At 43.4% G+C, this 19,423-nt stretch overlaps 1 protein-coding gene across 12 annotated transcripts in view; it reads left to right on the forward strand.

Annotated features, from left to right (window-relative positions):
- The window catches only part of SLC23A2 (solute carrier family 23 member 2), an 80,131-nt gene that overhangs the window by 42,112 nt on the left and 18,596 nt on the right, over window positions 1-19,423 (forward strand). For all 12 annotated transcript variants that reach the window (XM_083753259.1, XM_083753270.1, XM_083753260.1 and 9 more), the window contains 6 exons: window positions 1,122-1,279; window positions 5,281-5,369; window positions 10,741-10,811; window positions 12,045-12,226; window positions 16,660-16,780; window positions 19,182-19,338. In XM_083753259.1, coding sequence (XP_083609385.1) covers window positions 1,122-1,279; window positions 5,281-5,369; window positions 10,741-10,811; window positions 12,045-12,226; window positions 16,660-16,780; window positions 19,182-19,338 — 778 coding nt within the window. The remainder of the gene's footprint in view (window positions 1-1,121; window positions 1,280-5,280; window positions 5,370-10,740; window positions 10,812-12,044; window positions 12,227-16,659; window positions 16,781-19,181; window positions 19,339-19,423) is intronic.

The following is a 19,423-nucleotide window of genomic DNA, read 5'->3' on the forward strand; positions in this document are numbered from 1 at the left end:
ATCTTCAAATTATGTTCCAGATTCTGCACTTGGCAGGGAACTGAACTGGATGACCTCCAAGATTCTGTCTGACCCATTCAATTGTATGCTTCTATATCCTTAATTTTTTAAAGAATGACTTCATACCCTCCAACTTTACTCTGATGAATATAAGGACGTCCCATTCCATAATGATAATTTTAGTATTTATACCCCAGACATCTTATTGGGTTACCCCAGCACTCTGGGCACCTTCCAACATACACAAAAACATAATAAATTGTTCAACATTTAAAGAACAGGATTGCCTTCAGACGGCTTGGGGGTTGGATAACTCCATGCCCTCCAACATTTCTTTAATGAAAATAGGGACATCCTAAGGAAAAGTGGGATGTTCTGGGATCAAATCAGAAACCAGGATGGCACCTCTAAATCAGGGACATCCCTGGAAAATAGGGACACTTGGAGAGTCTGAGACTTCCATAGTTTCTGTGCAGTGGTTCTGCTCCAAGTCATTATACAGAATCAGTCTCTTAGTCTTCATAGACTGGCAGCAGCTCTCCAGGGTCTTGGACAGTTCCTGTCAATGCAGCTACCTGAGATGCCAGTGGCTGATCTTTTTGCAAGCAGAGCAGGCACTTTACAACTGAGCTATTGCCCCCTCTCCAGTGTTTACCATATCCACACTACAGAAAACAATAGTTTTCAGTAAGGTTTCTTGGTAGTATAATATATACCTGCTGATTTTATTTTACACTGGCGTTTCCTAACCCTTGGCAGGAATCTATCCCAAGTGAAGTTCTGCATCGAGACTTCATTCCTTAGGGAGTGGTGATGCTATGCTCTCCACATGGCTTTTAACAACCTATTGCATTGTTATCGTCTCACTTCTAGTTTGCTTTGTGCTGCGATGCAGCACCACTTCTGCTTTGCTCTTGCCAGACAGCGTGTGTCTTCACTGTTGAGTCCTGCTTCTAGAAATTGCTTATCCGTAAGCAGGTGTTAATTGATGGCTGTTCGGAAGCAATTTGGAAATATATTGCCTTGAAAAACAATGCTCTTGAGCTAATGGTAATGGTGTAAACAAACGGAAGGCAATCATATATCATGTTTGTAAATAAAATAACCCTCTGTATTTGCAGCATTACCTGACGTGTTTCAGTGGCACTATAGCAGTGCCTTTCTTGCTAGCAGATGCCATGTGTGTTGGATTTGACCAGTGGGCTACTAGCCAGCTGATTGGGACCATATTCTTCTGTGTTGGAATCACAACTTTGCTGCAAACAACCTTTGGGTGCAGGTAAGTTAAGAGGATGATATTTGACTGCCTGTTAACTGTTTAGAGGTACACCTCTCCCTATCCCAAGCAACTAGTTCAACTTTGGCTAGTGATTCAAGTATTAAAGGTAAAGGTAAAGGTACCCCTGACCGTTAGGTCCAGTCATGGACGACTCTGGGGTTGCGACGCTCATCTCACTTTACTGGCCGAGGGAGCCAGTGTACAGCTTCTGGGTCATGTGGCCAGCATGACTAAGCCGCTTCTGGCGAACCAGAGCAGCGCACGGAAATGCCGTTTACCTTCCCACCGGAGTGGTACCTATTTATCTACTTGGACTTTGACGTGCTTTTGAACTGCTAGGTGGGCAGGAGCAGGGACTGAGCAACGGGAGCTCACCCCGTCACGGGGATTGGAACCGCCGACCTTCTGATTGGCAAGTCCTAGGCTTTGTGGTTTAACCCACAGCGCCACCCGCGTCCCTCGATTCAAGAATTAGTGCAGTTTAAATAAAAAAGTAGGTTAGAAATAAGTAGCCCGCCTGAGTATACATGTTAATTTATTAAAACAATAATTAGCTATTGGAACATTTTTTAAAAAAGCATGACGGATATTTCAAATATCTGAATCATGTGAACCTGCCTTATGCCAAGTGAGATGGTTGGTCCACTGGTTTTCTCTGAAAAAACTCCTCCAGAGGCCCTTCCCATCCTTCCGGTCATTTCCCGAGAGATGCTACTAACGATAGAGCATGGAGCCTTCTGCTTGCAAACATGCGCTTTGCCTCTGAACCAGGGCAAAGGGCCCTCATCCAGCTGCACGCATTTGTGGCACATTAGCAATCCAAAATGGGGACCAAAAGCAACTGACCTCTTCTCAGTCTAAAAATCACTTCTCTGCCTTGCTAAGTGGGGGTGATTCCAGCTCACTGTAAGCATTGAGGGCATAAACAAGTATGGTTGTGGACAGCACGCACTGTTTTGTGGGTAGTTTTGCTCTCTGTGCCTTTCCAAAAATATATATTTAACTCCCACACCCCTCAAAAATATCCCTTGTGGTAGCAGGGAATTCTGCTCCAGTACTTCTTTCTATATATTTATCCTAAATGTAACAAAAATTTAAAATAATATTAACAATTCATTGTATTAGGCTTTTGTTATCTCCTTCCATGGCACCTGTTCTTCCAAGTAATATCAAGTCTTGGAGTCTTTCCCTCAAAAACAAGGCATTTGGCATAATTTACATATGAAATAGAATATTGGGTGGTAAGATATCAGCAGCTCAGTAGGAGAGTTCAGTTAAGCCTGTTTAAATAAACGAAGATGATTGAAGAGAATCTTCCCAAAGAAAAACCTCAAGCCCTGGGCAATACAATTTCAAGTTTCTTGAATTAAAGTAGATATGATCTAGTTTCATGTCAAGTGATCCACAGAAAGATATCAACTGTACCAATCAAGGACATTTTATGTCCTTTGTTTTTTCCTGACTTGCTCAGAATGTTCCTGCTGTTTCTTCCAAGACATGATGCTATAGTTCCCAGAAAGGAAATCTTGCTCCTCCCTGTGAACTGACCTGCCCTGTAATTCTGACAAACCTTAAAAGCAGTTCTTCCCTGAGCAGAGGAAGCCCAAAGGCTATAGCAACCATATGTAAAAATCTTCCTTAAAATAAGCACTAGAAGACAGAGCTCTCACTTCTGGTTTTCTCCCTGCAAAAATCAGGGTTAGTACTGGCCCTTTGCATCGTGATGAAAGTAGACTGGGGAAGTGAGATGGAGGGAGTGTAAGAATCTATACCACACAGCTGGTTTCCTAAGCGTGAACAGGAAATTTGAGAATGGTACTTCTGTACCAGACTTCAGTCCTTTAATCTTCCCCTTTCTCTTTAAGTCAAACTTTTCTGTATTTTGCAAGCTCAAATTCCACTGGTACAAAAATACTTTTATGGTTTCTGGCTATTACTTCTGATTTTAAGAATCTAAGTTATTTACACCAGCATAGGTTCATCTAAAAAACTGTTAAACATCTTCATTATTGCTCTTGCCACCTGAATGAACTCTAAATGTGCATTAGTAGAACATAAGTGAATAGATACAAGATTGTTTGTACGCTCCAGCCATTAAAATAGTCTGTCACAGTATCTCCAGATTTTCTCTTAAACCTTTTGGATTCTCTGCGTACCTCATTTTTAGAATGCTTTATGTTTGTTAATTAACAAAATGTATATACTGTTTGATTGTAACAAAACCTGTAACAAAGTAGCACTAATTCCTTCCACCCCACCCCAAGTTATACTTGAAAGTATTTTCTGCATGCTAGCTGACAGACTTTTCACAAAGGGGTTATTGTGACTGAACTGTTTGAGAAGCAAGAAATGCACTTGTTAAGTCTGATATGTCTCACATGTCCTAAGTAAATTTGCTCGGAATAAGAAGTCACAGATTCTGTAAGATGCTAAAAAGATCAGTCCTTAATCACTATAAAAAGTGAACTCATGGCTTAAATGCAATTTGATTTAGGTATGTAAAGACATGGACTGATTCTTATTTTTACCCCACAGAGAAGAAAGAAACCCTTTCTGGAACTAAATTCTAAACACTCAGTGATCTAACTTTTGAAGAATGTATTTAATTGCCTACACTTAATTAGAGGGCTTTTGAAAGGGTAATGTGTACGTGAGTTAGAAGAGCAACAACTTTACCAGGGGCAGAGCACAAGAGCCAACAAAATCCCCGTGATATTGAGTCATTCGCCCAGCGTACCTTTCTTCTATTGCAAAGAATAGTGTTCAGTTTTTGGATAGTTGTATGGGTTGCTCTTAAAAAGCAAATGCCACAGCTTATTGCCTGTGCAAATTTGAGTTGTTTATGTGCACCTTATAAATAATGATATTCTACCAAAATATCTTGTATAATACAGATATTACACTTCACAAAGTTTAAGATGTTGTCACAGCACCTCTGTGTGGTCACAAATACATTGGGTTTGTATCAACAGTGTCACTCAGATGATGGTAAGGCTTCTATCAGCAGAACGGGATGGGAACCTTTTGGCTATTCCTCTTCCCCCCTGGTAGCTCCCCCCCAAAAAACCCCCCACCAATCTGCTCTAGAACCAGGGGTTCCGTGCCAACTTGAATAAAATATTGTGGGGGCCCAGATAAGGTAAGGTCCGCCTCGCATAATTGATCACATAATGCAGTGCACACACAGCATTTGAATAGGAATGCCCATCAACTTTGCGAGGGCCGAAGCCCCTATGGCCCCTAGGAGTTGGCTCCTAGGTCTAGAACCTATTTCTTCCTAGGGCATGGGGAAGAGATTTCTAACCTGCCTCACACTATAAGGACTTAGGTGGGTAGAGACATTAAAAATGAATAGAATCATAGAGTTGGAAGGGATACTGAGGATCATTTAGTCCAACCCCCTGCAATGCAGGAATATGCAGCTGTCCCTTATGGGGATCGGACAGGCAACCTTCATGTGATCAGCACCACACTGAGCAGTTTTGGAACAATTACTGAGACTGCCTTTTATCTGGATCTTGGAGCTCATGTAAAGGAGCCCTGCAGACCTCTGAACTATGCAGAGCCTGAGCATTTTCTACTGCATAATCAATACATGACTACAGTATGGGCAATTATTTATTAAACTGTCCATGCCACTTTCTAGAAAAAAACCTCCCAGGAGTGGATTGTATTAAAAATATTATTTACCTGTCTCTTTCATGAGAGAGCTCACTCTAATATTGCCATTTTGCTAATCGGGTAATATAACACTGGCTGTGGCTTGTCAGAAGCCCCCCAAATAGTCCACAGATAAGCTGGGATGTGGACTCCTTCCTCACCCTCATTTATCTTATTGGTATTTAAGTCAAAATTTTGTGTAATCTGGTCAAATGCATACTAACACATCCAAGAAGGACTTCTTCTGATTCTTCTTTTCCTTAGAAAAAAATCTGCATAAAAGTTATGACACTGCACAAAAAGTTTGAGGTATCTCCTTTTTCTCTTTTTCTTTCTTTCAGGTTACCTTTGTTCCAAGCCAGCGCTTTTGCATTCTTGGCTCCTGCCAGAGCTATTCTCTCTTTGGACAAATGGAGATGCAACAACACAGGTAAGCAAAAGCAATTTCCATCTTAATCTTTCAGGTAGTTCAGAGTGGGAGATGAAACAGAGGAAAGTTGTCTCAATGCAGATTTAATCTAGGAGATAATGTTGTCTAAAGAGTAGAAACCATATTGAATTTTGAAAATACCCAGACAAATGCGGCAAATTCCATAGCCTGTCCCCAGGGATTTGGATGCCAAACTGGGATTCACATAAGCTTGCCAGGTTACTCTAGCATGCCAGTTTGGGCTTAACTCTAGCAGGTGAGTGAGAAGAGGTCGGTTTCAAGCTGGTTACTTACTATGTGAAGACTGTCTAACATGTTTTAGCCAAAGCTTTTGGTAAGGTTTTTGTTGTTCAAGTTGTTGTTGTTATTTATTTATTTATTTATACATTCCCCTCCCTTCTGGCTGGGTTTCCCCAGCCACTCAAGAGAGGTACCAGAATTTGTCTCACGCTAGTACACATCACCTTGCCAACAAAGGCCCGTATAGTCAAAGCTATGGTTTTCCCAGTAGTGATGTATGGAAGTGAAAGCTGGACCATAAAGAAGGCTGATCGCTGAAGAATGGATGCTTTTGAATTATGGTGCTGGAAGAGACTCTTGAGAGTCCCATGGACTGCAGGAAGATCAAACCTCTCCATTCTGAAGGAAATCAGCCCTGAGTGCTCACTGGAAGGACAGATCCTGAAGCTGAGGCTCCAATACTTTGGCCACCTCATGAGAAGAGAAGACTCCCTGGAAAAGACCCTGATGTTGGGAAAGATGGAGGGCACAAGGGACGACAGAGGACAAGATGGTGGGACAGTGTTCTCGAAGCTACGAACATGGAGTTTGACCAAACTGTGGGAGGCAGTGGAAGACAGGGGTGCCTGGCGTGCTCTGGTCCATGGGGTCACGAAGAGTCGGACACAACCAAACAACAACAACTACTACACTCATTAAACAAGTTTTTAAAAAAGTGTGGGCTGCTAGTAGTGATGGCTGTATGGATCCTGCATCTTCAGGGACTTCAGTGTCTAGATGCAATAGTGGGAGAGGAATGTTGCCTTCATCTCTGCATATGGGCTTCTTTTACCAGTTGCTGGAAACCACCAGAGGGGAGATTGCTCTTGTGCTTGAATCCTCTTGTGCCCAAATCCAGCTTGCTGGTTTCCCATGGGCATCTGGTTGGCTACTGTAAGAACAGGATGCTGGACTAGATGGGGTATTGGCTGGGTCCATCAGGCTCTTCTTATGTTACTAATGTTGAATTCAATTGGCTGCTATGGGAATTGGCATGGAATGATCCAGCAGGGCTCCTCTTGTGAACATGCAACTCCCTCCCCATTTGCATGGGGGAGTTCTGCCCCCACCCTGACCCCTTTCTGGTGCCGAAAATGGCACACATGTGCGTGGTCCTATGCATACTAAATGCACACAATTGCGGAGTTGCCTGTATTCTTTTGTATACTTAAGTATAATGGTGTATGTATGGCCTGTTTCACACAGCTGCCTAAATCTCCTCCTGTGGGTCTTCCCAAGCAATCTGAAAATATGTTGACATATCTGTCTCTGCTCTTCTCTCTTCATGTGTCTTGAACCCCTGGCCACCAGTCCCGCTGGTGTATACAGTCCCAAAGGCAAATGTTAGTAGTCCCAACAGGTCAGGAAACACTGTCCATGTTCAATACTGAAAGCCAAGTCCATAGTCCAACAGTCAGGCCAGTCGGCCTCTGCAGCCGATCCAAGGGTTTCAGTCCCGTGAAGCTCTTAGGACAACCAAGCTGTGGTCATTCAACATGAGAAGTTGAGCAGACACAGTACCTCAGCTCTGCTTCTCTTTTATCCCTTGAATCTTGATCGCAGCATCTGGGCTTGATAAGGCAGGTGACCCTCACCTGTCCTGAGCCTAATCCACTGACACACCTCCTCCTAGGTCAGTTAGTGAGCTGGGCTGGGGAGTCTAGCCTGCCTCTAGAGACCCATGTACCTACAGGACCGCCTCTCCTGGTATGCCCCATGGAGGACCTTAAGGTCCACAAATGACAACACTTTGGAGTTCCCAAGTCGCAAGGTGGGTAGATTGGTCTCAACTAGGGCCAGGGCCTTTTCATTACTGGCCCCAACTTAGTGGAATGCTTTGTCACAAGAAACTAGGGCCCTGCAGGACTTGACATCTTTCTGCAGGGCCTGCAAGACAGAGCTGTTCCGCCTGGCCTTTGGTTTGGACTCAGCCTGACCCTTATGTTTCCCTCTCCTTATGGTTTTGATCTATGGGCTACTTTTAAAATGAGGCTGCATTTTAAATTGCATTTTGAATTGGTTCTCTCTCCCCCCCCCCCATTATGTTTTTACTGTAATTTTACTGGTGTTAGCCGCCCTGAGTCCAGCTCTGGCCGGGGAGGGCGGGGTATAAATAATAATAATTATTATTACAAGAGCATCTACGCCTCAGAGTCTGACATGTTCATGGAAACGGGGGGCCCCTCTGGCTGTGCTGATGGGTCCTGCTCCTCTGATTCCTGTGCACTGACCCCCATCCCCTCACCATCCTCCCCCCCCTCCGTGTGTGTTTGTGAAAAGAAGCTAGCCTTAAAAAGTACAGTTTGAACTTGGCTTTTTCTACTAACTATAGTTGAGCATAACTGCAGTTTATCCTGGTCTGGATGTCACAAACAAGCTGTGGTTTGTCTACAAAAGAGTAGTAGAACCCAAACTCCACATGGCCATGCCAGAGGAGGAGGAGGAGGTAGTGTGTGAACCAAGTGTTTCAGTTTCTCCTTCTAATGCTAAACCATTGTTTTTGTTTCCATGGTTATGGTAAACCATTGTTTATTCACAGCAAACACTAAAGAATGAGCCTGATTTCTACTCTGAAACCCCATTTTTTATTATTCCTGCCATGCTTATACAACATATTTATAGCATTATTTGGAGCCACAGTGTCTTGACTACATTGGCAAGTCTAAGGAAACTAGAACATGATAATTTTTTGTGATGGTGGGGTGTGTGTGTGTGTGTGTGTGTGTGTGTGTTTGTGTGTGTGTTCATTCTCCTATGTATATTCTTTCTGACAGGTCTTAACAGGGCAAACAAGTATAAAATAGCACAAAGTACTTTTGGAAAGAATTGGCATGTTTACATGACTAGAGGCCAGGGCCAGATCTGTTACTTAAGACTACAGTGCAGCCAACTCTAATATTGCACTTGATGAGAAACAACTGTCCTATGAAGAAAGAGAGTAGCAACAGTGTCCACATTCTTAGCTGATTGCTTGCTTTTTCTGAAGGGGCTGCAGGTTCTTTTCCTGAGCATTTGAAAGCAGAAACCACTTTTGGATTGGCTAGAGAGAACCTACAAGTCCCAAACTGGAAACTGGTCCAGTGATTACATAGGTTTTTGTTTTTCCTTGCTGAATGTGGCACGGCCCAGCAAGGAAGCAGAATAGGAAAGCACTCTGCTACAGATTGACCAAGCCCAGATGACTCAGGGCAACTTTCCTTTGAAGCACCTTTGGGAATTAAAATATATGCTGGGTTCCCAGGACAGCCTAAACAGATATCTAAGAAGATTATGTGGAATCTTTTTTGAGACGGTGGCCTATCATTAGTTCCAAAACTTGCAAGGAGTTCTTACCTCATCCTCCAAACAACAAGTATTCATGAAAAGCCATTATTGTTCCCATGTTGCAGTGAGCAATTAAGGCTGAGAGGTCTAAGGTCAGCTCTATAAGTCCATGGCTGAACTGAGATTTGAACTCACTCTACTTGACATTGTAGGAAGTAGTTTGGCAGTATGGTAGGAGGTCCTGTGACATGCGGAGGAGCCAGAGGGAGGGGCATTGTTACCACCAGTAGTTAAAAATCTCAAAAATACAGTGTGTAATACATACATTCACCAAGATTCAGGGTCCTTATTCTACAAGAGTGATTTTTGTGTTGAGTAAATGTAGTGGAACAAGAAGCACACTTTCAACTGTATCTGCAGCTGCAAGAGAGGTTGGCATATTCCCCAAGTTTGATAATTCACAAATATTCAATATGAATATGATATTTTGGGCTGGGGAGTGTTGCCTCTGTTTCCCTGATTGACTCGCCTTGGCTGTCTACTGATCTGCAGCTTCATGCACAGTCAGGAGACACTTGTTCATACGCTGCTCAGCTGAAGTCCTAGTTCCTTCGTAGTCCTGCAAATCCTCTTTTCCAAATAGATGATAATAAAAAGGCAAACACTTCCAAATTCTAAAATAATAATCTCAAAACAAGTGTACAAAATAATATGCTTTCAATTTTGTTTGTATAATAATTGTGCTGCTTTGGTTTTCTGGTTACAGAATCTGTTTTTGTGTAGAAGCTCAGGCCCCGCTGGGCATCAGTGACACTGAGCATATATTCTTGTGTCCTAATTGCAGGATTTTAGGTCAAATAGCCTGACTGCAGCTCTAATAGATCAGGATGGCTACATTTCTGCACGCCTCAGGGAAGAGCTACTGTATGGAAATTAGGAATCATAAATATAGAACATTTTGTTTATGAAAAGAATCTTTGTTCTTTCTTCCTTGACCACTTCTAACCTTCATGAGGCATCAGACGGGAGCTGCTATTGCGGTTTAGCCATCCCAATTAACAGGCGACAGATCTGGAGAAATAATATGCAAAAGTCACTTTATCTGCACTCTGAATCACCCCTCTGCAGCTCTTAAGTGGACCTTTGCCTCCTTTTGTGCCAACTCTGGTTACTTGTCCATTCCTAGTTTCAACAGTCTTGAAACTGGCATTAGAGATTAGCCCTTGAGGAATGAATTCATCTAGAACACAGCCTAAATACAGAATGATTTACAAATTATGTGAGGGAACAAATAAACAACGATGGGGTGGTGTTTAAAAAGCAAAATATATGAAATGATGTCCATAAGAAGTGCTGGGGGGTGGGGCAGATTGGTGGTGGTAGATCCTGTTCATTCACTAGAATGGCCAAACAGTTGGGTTAAAGGAAATAGGAGGTTCAGCACTGTACTAACCTCAGGAGCAACTCATACGAATGTTGCCGGTGCCAGCCTTTCTAGCCATGGCCAGTCAGGTGCCAATTGATCACTGGCAAGCAGATTCTGGAGGTGATGACTGTGCCTTGGTCTTACTACCCAACACCTGGTATTTGGGGGTATCATGGTTCAGTATCAACAGAGCAAGTTGCTAAAGTTCTGCGGTCGTCTTTCTTGGAGATTTTCATAGAAAGGTTGGACAGGTTGGAGATGCCTTAAGCAGACTATCCTCTTTGTGTTGTAATTCTGGACTTGGGCACCTTCTTGTTTCATACAGAATTTAATGCTGGGGTGCATGGAATCGTTGCGCTTTATTTTGCCGTAATGCGAAATATTTCTTTTTGCCTTCCTAAGCTGTAATGATTACCAATGGAACAACAGAACTGCTGCATACGGAACATATCTGGTACCCTAGGATACGAGAGGTAACTTGCACCATGTAATCAGTCCCATGTCCTCACTTCAGTAGGTTCTTTTCATCCAGATGTCCTGCTACCTTGAACTGTTGAAATTGTTACCCTTTTTCGTTCTTCTCTTTGCATGTAACTTTTTCTACACATTCATTACATGCAGGTTTTAATATTTTCTGTATGTTAATTGTGCCTGTGAAGCCCCCTCACCCTCCCCAAAACAACTTGAGGTGCACTATGGTCTTGATGGAGACATGCTCCCATGTCAGGGGAGTTTGGCATTCTGCATCTTGTGATATGCTCAGCTGACCAGTGATAGCCAAAATAGCCAATTAGCTTCTAACAAATTATTGGATTGTCTCTGCTCTGCAATGAGGATAATCCGCATTTATTATATTTCTGTTTTGGAAAGCTAGGTACAATTGTAAGGAGTGCCCAGTTTCCCCAAAGCCATGTGTAGATTTGCTATTCGGTTTCTCCTCCTCCTCTAATGATCATTCGTTAGATGCAAATATCCATAAGAATCCAGGAGAGTTGTCTCACTACAGGGGGAAAAAATAGAATAGACTCCAGTTCACACGTGTGTCATGGAACTTTTCTCCCATCCCATTGCTTTGGGCTGCCAGTTATTCCTCAATTTAAAAACATCCCCTCTCTCTTCCCCATCTTCAAACCGTAGTTCCATCCTGCCAAGAGGCCTGCAGCCAAGGGGGGCCTGGCAGTCTCCTGAGACCACAGCGCTGCTCTATGCCAGCTTCTAAAGAGCACGTGTGACCAAATGCATCATACACTCTGCCCCTAGGAGCTAAGAGCATCACCTCCGTGGCGCCACCAGCCCTTGCCGGTTCGATCTGAGAGCTTTAAAGGTTAGCTTGGAACCCAGGTCTTCCTGTATGACAGTGTGATGTGCTATGGACACAACGGCCAGGCTGGTCTAATGACCCCCGTTGTGCATTGAAAGCCAGCAGTGTGCTTAAGCAGTAAGAGGAAGTGGATGAAGTTGGGAGCTTTGCTATTGAACCGACTTCTGTTGGTACCACAGAACATACCTCTGACCTTCAGATATTCTTTAGCCCAGAAAACGTCTGCTTAAGCACTTAGCTGAATAACACATGCCATTGCCCAGTTCTGCCTAGTCACTGAATTATTTGACTTGCAGTTCATCCACCCATTAAAAGAAACAAAAACCCTCAGAAACATAGAATTTCTTTAAAAATCTAAATTACTATTATTTTTCTCTGTGTTCAGATCCAAGGCGCTATTATTATGTCATCTTTGATAGAAGTGGTGATTGGGTTCCTGGGCCTGCCAGGAGCGCTCCTGAGATACATTGGACCTCTGACGATTACACCAACTGTGGCTCTCATTGGGCTCTCGGGCTTCCAGGCTGCTGGAGAAAGAGCAGGCAAACACTGGGGCATAGCCATGCTGTGAGTATCCTTTGTCCCTCAACAGTTGCTGAAATGCAGTCAGTCAGTATAAAACAGCCAATGTCCGTCACTATTGATCATTGCCTCTCCTAGGGGGTACTATGGGCCATTATCTTAAAGATGAATCTATGAAATGAGAATCCTTCTAAGTTATATTCTAAAGTATTTCTTAAGCAATGGTGTGCTGGCTTTCCAGATGCCTAAAGCAGCTAACAATGTAGTAGTGTCAGACTGGGAACTGGGAGACTAGGGTTTGAATCCCCACTCAGCCATGAAGCTTGGCCAGGGTGGGCACAACTACCAAGAAGGCCCTCTGCCTCATTTTCTGTAACATCACTTCTCGCAATGAGGTAGCTGCCAGAAGGCCCTCGGAGCTGGATCTCAGTGAATGATGGGGGTGGAGACACTCCTTCAGGTATACTTGGCCAAAGCCTTTTAAGGCTTAAAGGTCGGCACCAACACTTTGAATTGTGCTCGGAAATGTACTGGGAGCCAATATAGATCCTTTAAGACTGGATCTACATTGGATCCCAGTACATTTCCAATTCAGCAGTATCCCACTACTATTACAGAAAAAATGATTATGAGGCCTGGTGTTAGCACTTTTCTCACAGCACTGTGGCATATTCATATGTTCAGAAGCAGAACGTCATTCTTAAGTCCTCTTGCAATCTTCATGCATATTCTACCCCTCCTCTAAGTTCTAGGTCCGGTGGCCATGTCTAAAACACGACCACTAAATTCCAAGAAATCAGAATAAATGTGACTATTAGGAAAACTGTCTTCATTCTAAGTTGATCACTCAAATATTACCAGAATTGTTGATAATGTTTTTGTGTATGTGTGTTATCACCTGACCACAAGGCAGTCTCTAGGCAACTTACAATCAAGTTTAAAAACATACAAAATTGTTGGAATTTCAAATTGGCCATCAAATTAGGACATCAATCACCAGGAACTGCAGGGAAGATTATCAGCAACCCAAAGCAGCCCTACCTTCAGAGCCTTGGCTCAAGGGCCAGGTTCAAGTTAAATGGATTATTGACTCTTGGGGCACAGACTGACCTCTTAAATCAATGTTGTTATAGGAAGCAAGGCAGCCCTGAATTCACTCTGTCTCTGCAGTCTGACTCTGACCCACTTAATAGCAGGTGTGGATTGGAATGATGCATGGGGGGGGGGGCAGCCTGCTTGCTCTGGCAACAGGGATCCCAGCCCCCCCCCCCCTCAGCGTGAGGACAGTATGAGGGTATTGTTTGCCATAATCATCAGTGGCAAAACGGACCTGCAGTTTCAGTACATTTACTTACATGATTCTGATGGCTAGGTAAAGGTAAAGGTACCCCTGACCGTTAGGTCCAGTCGCAGATGACTTTGGGGTTGCGACGCTCATCTCACTTTACTGGCTGAGGGAGCCAGCATTTGTCTGCAGACAGCTTCCAGGTCATGTGGCCAGTATGACTAAGCCGCTTCTGGCGAACCAGAGCAGCGCACGGAAACGGCGTTTACCTTCCCGCCGGAGTGGTACCTATTTATCTACTTGCACTTTTTGGCGTGCTTTTGAACTGCTAGGTTGGCAGGAGCTGGGACCGAGCAACGGGAGCTCACCCTGTTGCAGGGATTCAAACTGCCGACCCTCTGATTGGCAAGCCCTAGGCTCTGTGGTTTAGACCACAGCACCACACGCGTCCTTGGCCAGGACTATGTAATAAAGAAGTCATTTCAAGCTGTGTGGGTATTTTAATTCACAGAATCAGCAGCAGATTGAGGGAATAAATAGTTAGTTGTGAACAGGTGTAAAAAAGTGTATGAAAGAGTAGAAGCTGGTCTTAGGATGTTGGTGAACCCTCTTCACACAAGCGCACCCCCCAAAAAACAACATCACCCCAGCAACTTTGTATAAATAATTAGACAGCACTAGATCAAATGCTGTTCCATAAAGAAGTCATATTTTAAAACTACCATTAAGGCTTTCACGTTTTAAAAAAAACAGCACAAAAAAGCTTTCTCTTTTTTTGCTCATTCATGCTTAGCAGAAGGTCATGGTATCAAATGATGCCACTGCAGAGTTCAGATCTTTGTGCGTGAAGGAGAAGAACAAAGGTCTTTGTCTGCTTCCTTTTGAGCTAAAGGTGATTTTGCCTCACTCTTTTATATACTGGGATGTAACCTGCCCTCCTAGAATTTCAGAGAAGTTTGTTCAGGAATTTGTAGCTGTGTTCTCAGTGGATTAGCATTTCTCGAAGCTGTGTTTGGCACTTAACATAAAGACAGCCTTCTTCCAGCATAGGAAGTCTGAACATGTATAATGGCACACACATTTTGTTGATAGGGGCATTCTGAGGATTTGGTTATGTAACTGGAAGCCCGCTTATTTCAGAGGCTAACAATTTAGACCTTAAGTTTGCTTACTTTGGCCATTGTTTCACATCCTGTGGCAGCCAAGTGAGGAAGCATGGCCCCTGAGCAATGCATTTATTTAATTGATTTATTGAGCCTTTCTTGAGCTCAAGGCAGCTTACAGGCAGTGTTAATGCAGCTTAAAACACATGATAGAAACAAGCACAGAAGGTGAGATATCAGTCTAGCCCCCCCATTAAGCAATATGTAAATACCTAATATAAAAATAAGGGGAAATTCCAGGTCCCCACACAGTGAAGATCTTGACCCTGAGCTTAAAAAGAGAACCGGGGTACCTAACCTTAAAAGTAAAAAAAATAAAATAAAATCATCTCCCAACTACCCTACTGATACTTTGCAGACCCGTAATGTTGAGGAGACCGAAGATTATATTTCTTTCTTAGCACTGGGCAGGGTTGTTGTTGTTGTTGTTGGTTTTGGTTTTGCTTCACTTCCTAAAATGTGGATTTCGGCAAGACTTCAAAACATGCTAAGGCCTAAGCCGGCCTCCCACGGTAGTAAGTTTGCTTCTCTCCCAGACAAAACTTCATCTGTTCTAGGGGGGAATAAGTTTTGCAGGCGGAAAGGCAAATTCACTGTGGGATTTCAGTTCTTAAAGCTTGTGAGTGGAGCAAATTAAATTAAGCTTATGCTTATTAAGTTCATTAAAAAAGAAAGAAAGAAATGGCAACATTAAGTAACTTTTTCATTTTAAAAGGCTAATTCCTTACTTTCTCTGACTAAAAATAAAACTTTTTGCCATGATACAATTCTATTTCTGCAGTAGTTACTGTACTTTAAATATGCAGTTTTACTGTTGCTTTAAATATACAACAATAAAACTGAGAGGTGATATGATAGTCACCTTCAAAAATCTAAAGTGGTATCCCAAGGAAGGTGGACCAAGTTAGTTTTCAAGTTAGCCAATGGATTCAAGTGGCAAGGAAGGAGATTCTGACTAAGCACGAGGAAAAAAATTATGACAGTAAGAGCTGTCCAACAGTGGAACAGACTCTCTCAGAAGGTGGTGGACTCCTTGGAGGATTTTAAGCAATGGTTGGGTGGCCACTTGTCAGGGATTCTTTCGTTCTCTACGTGGGGCTGCCCTTGAGACTGACCCAGAAACTCCAGCAGGTGCAGAATGCAGCGGCGAGATTCCTTACGGGGTCCTTGCCACAGGATCACATTCACCTGGTGCTATACCAGCTGCACTGGCTCCCAGGTTTAAGGGTCAGGTTTAAGGGGCTGTTTTTGACCTTTAAAGCCCTACACGGCCTAGGACCCTCGTACCTACAGGACCGCCTCTCCTGGTATGCCCCACGGAGGACCTTACGGTCTTCAAACAAAAACATCTTGGAGATCCCGGGCTGCAGGGAAATTAGACTGGCCTTGACTAGAGCCAGGGCCTTTTCGGCCGTGGCCCCGGCCTACTGAAATGCTCTCCCACAAGAGACCAGGGCTCTGCGGGATTTGACATCTTTCCGCAGGGCCTGCAAGACAGAGCTGTTCCGCCAGGCCTTGGGGCAGGATGGAGTTTGACTTACTTTTCTTTGTATAAAACAAGCCCCAAGGAGGCCCCCAACCCGCTCACAGGTCCTTGTATGATCAGTGGAAACAGTTGGCCCTGGCAATTATTAACCACTCTCAATTCCACCCTGATAATTGCCACCTGCCCGGATTTTAACTTGCTTGAATTAATTTTAAGATGTATTTTAATTTATTGATGTCCGTTTTTATGCTTATTGTGTTGTTTTTATGATGTTAGCTGCTCTGAGCCCGGTCTCGGCCGGGGAGGGCGGGATACAAATAAATTATTATTATTGTTGTTGTTGTTGTTGTTGTTGTTGTTATTGTTATTTCCAATTCCTTCATTGCAGGGGGTTGGACTAGATGATCCTTTCATCCCTTCCATCTCTGTTACTGTAAGCACAGCAGTAACTGCTAGAAACTGCAGTTGCTTCTGTTGGCTAACTATTACCTCAGTGAAGAGTTAATTGATTCATTAACTTTTCTCCTTCCTCTCCCTTCTCTAGGACTATTTTCCTAGTGCTATTGTTTTCTCAGTATGCCCGAAATGTCAAGTTCCCATTACCCATCTATAAATCAAAAAAAGGATGGACTGCATACCGGTTACAGCTTTTTAAGATGTTTCCTGTAAGTTCTCTCTTCAGCTTTCACTGTGTTTTATTGTTCTGTCTACTGGTGTTTATTTTAGTGTAATTTTATTTATTTTACAAAATTTGTATACTCCTTAACTGTGCATAAAATTTCCAAGCAGTTTACAAAGAATATCAAGTTTGCATTTAAAATGTGAATAAAAGTCAACAGTAAAATCTAGTTTTTAAAAGGCAAAAAGAAGAAAACCAACAGATAAAAATATTCATTGTAAACGAAATTTACGGTTTAAAGTACACACCAACTTTATATGTCTCAGTAGACTTGCCTAAACAGGGCAAGAATAAAAAGGAAGTTTCAGAGTGTAGGAACGGTGACATTAAAAGATGAGAATATTATGTGGCATTTGTAAAAGTGGCTGAGTGGGTACATATGTGGCAAAGTGATCCTTCAAGTAAACTGGTCCCAATATGATAATGGCTTTATATTCTAACAGTAACATCTTGAACTTGGGCTAGTAACCAGTTGGCAGCCAGTGTAGAACTCTGAGCACGGGTGTTAGAAGCTGACAGAATCCCACTCCTGTAAGCGTTAAATGCCGCAGCGTGGTTGCTAACTGCAGTTTCTGGACCAAGCTCAGGAAAAACCCCATATAGAGCGCATTGCAGTAATCCAGCCTTCAGTGTCACCAAGGTCGCAGCTGTTGTGATTCAGCTAACCAGGTCCAGGGATTGCTGCAGCTTCTCATGCAAGTTGGAGCTAGTAAAAGGGACTTGAAGCAACTGATGTTACCTCTGCTTCCAGCGACAAAGCTGGATCCAGAGCCATCCCCAGACCACATATCTGCTTCTTTAGGGCAAGTGCAACCCCACCCAGGGCAGGCAACTGGCTGATTTCTCAGAAATGGGAGACAATCACCCACAGTGTCCCGGCTTGCTGGGTTTCAAGCTCAGTTTAGTTTCTCTCATCTATCCCATCACTGCAGCCAGGAACTGGTTCAGGGCCCATGGGGCCTCTCCTGATTCAGGTCTTATGGAGAAAAAGAGCTGAATTTCATTGGCATGTTGATGGCACCTTGCCCCAAATCTCCTCATGACCACTCCCAGCATCTTCAAGTAGCTATTTAAAAGACCATGAATTCTTTAATTAGCGAAAGACCTGGGAGAAGAGGAATGTTTTTGCCTAGTGCCTGCAGATTTGTAATGAAGGCTCCAGTTGAGCCTTCCTGGGGAGAGCATTCCACAAATGGGGAGCCACTGCGGAAAAGGCCCATTCTCATGTTGCCACTCTCTAGACCTTGCACAGAGGAGGCACACAAAGAAGGGCCTCAGATGATGATCACAGGGCCTGGTTTAGTTCATATGGAGAGAAGTGGTCCTTGGTATTGCGGTCCTGAGCTGTTTATAGGTCAACATCAGCACTTTGCATTGGGCCTGGAAACTAATTGGCTGCCTGGGGAGTTAGGCCAGATTGACTTTATGTGCTGAAACCATCTTGCCCCAGTGAGCAACCTGGACACTGAATTCTGCACCAGCTGAAGTTTCTGAACCATCTTCAGAGGCAGCCCCAGGCATAATGTGTTGCAGTCATCTAACCTAGCGGTTACCAGAGCATAGACAACAGACGCTAGGCTATCCTTGTCCAGATGGGGGTGCAGGTGGGCCTCTAACCAAAACTGATGGAAGGCACTCCAGACCACCCAAGCCACCTGAGCCTCACGTGAAGGGGATTCAGGACTGCAATGAAGGATGTGGAGAGAGTGGTAGCGAAACCATTCACTCTCCAAGGCTTGGAAATTCGGGCTCAGTCAGTGAAAATTATTGGCATTCACTTCAAGTTACCCACTTGAATGGTTTTTAAAAGAATTAAGCAGATTAGCTATCGGGTCTGTTGATGGCAGTTTAGCTGAACGGAGCCTCCATGTCCATCAGCAGTTTATCTGATAATCAGATGCTGAGAATGAACAGGGGGTGGCCATCACATTGACACCCTGCTTGTGAGTTTGTCTGCAGTTTCAGATAATGCTAAATCCAGTTCCTAAAGAGCTCTACAGAGTGTGCTACAGCACCCCCACCCCACCCCAAATCAATTTATTTATTCTTCAGCTAGCCCTCTGGGATCCACTCATTTTATTTTTGTAAATTGTTGTGAGTTTATCAGCACGCACAATGCTTAGTTTTTTCTTAAAAGGATTAATGGTGCTGCTTTAAGTGCTTATTTGGAGATATTCCCAGTTTGGGGAAATTGTATGAAAGGATCCATTTTGAACTAGAAGGGTCTTTTAAAAATTGTACAGGGAATGTATTCACAAAATCCTTGATGCAACAACTCCTCAACACCAGTTTGAATATTACTATGCAGAGTTGGTAAGGAGATCCTCTGTGGGCAATTACTGTTTCCTTGCTGGTGTGTTTTAAGCCCCTTTCTGTTCCCACTGCAGATCATTCTAGCCATTCTGGTATCCTGGTTGCTGTGCTTCATCTTCACTGTGACAGATGTGTTTCCACCTGATAGTACAAAGTATGGATTCTATGCACGCACTGATGCTAGGCAAGGAGTGCTTTTGGTAGCTCCATGGTTCAAGGTTCCTTATCCATGTAAGTGTATTTAGCAAGCACTTAAGGGAGAGTTTCCCACAAAGCTTTGCTCTTTGATACAATTACTCCAGACTTACATTCGTTT

This window comes from Podarcis gaigeae (assembly GCF_964106915.1).
Source record: "Podarcis gaigeae genome assembly, chromosome: 8".
Classification (NCBI taxonomy): Eukaryota; Metazoa; Chordata; class Lepidosauria; order Squamata; family Lacertidae; genus Podarcis; species Podarcis gaigeae.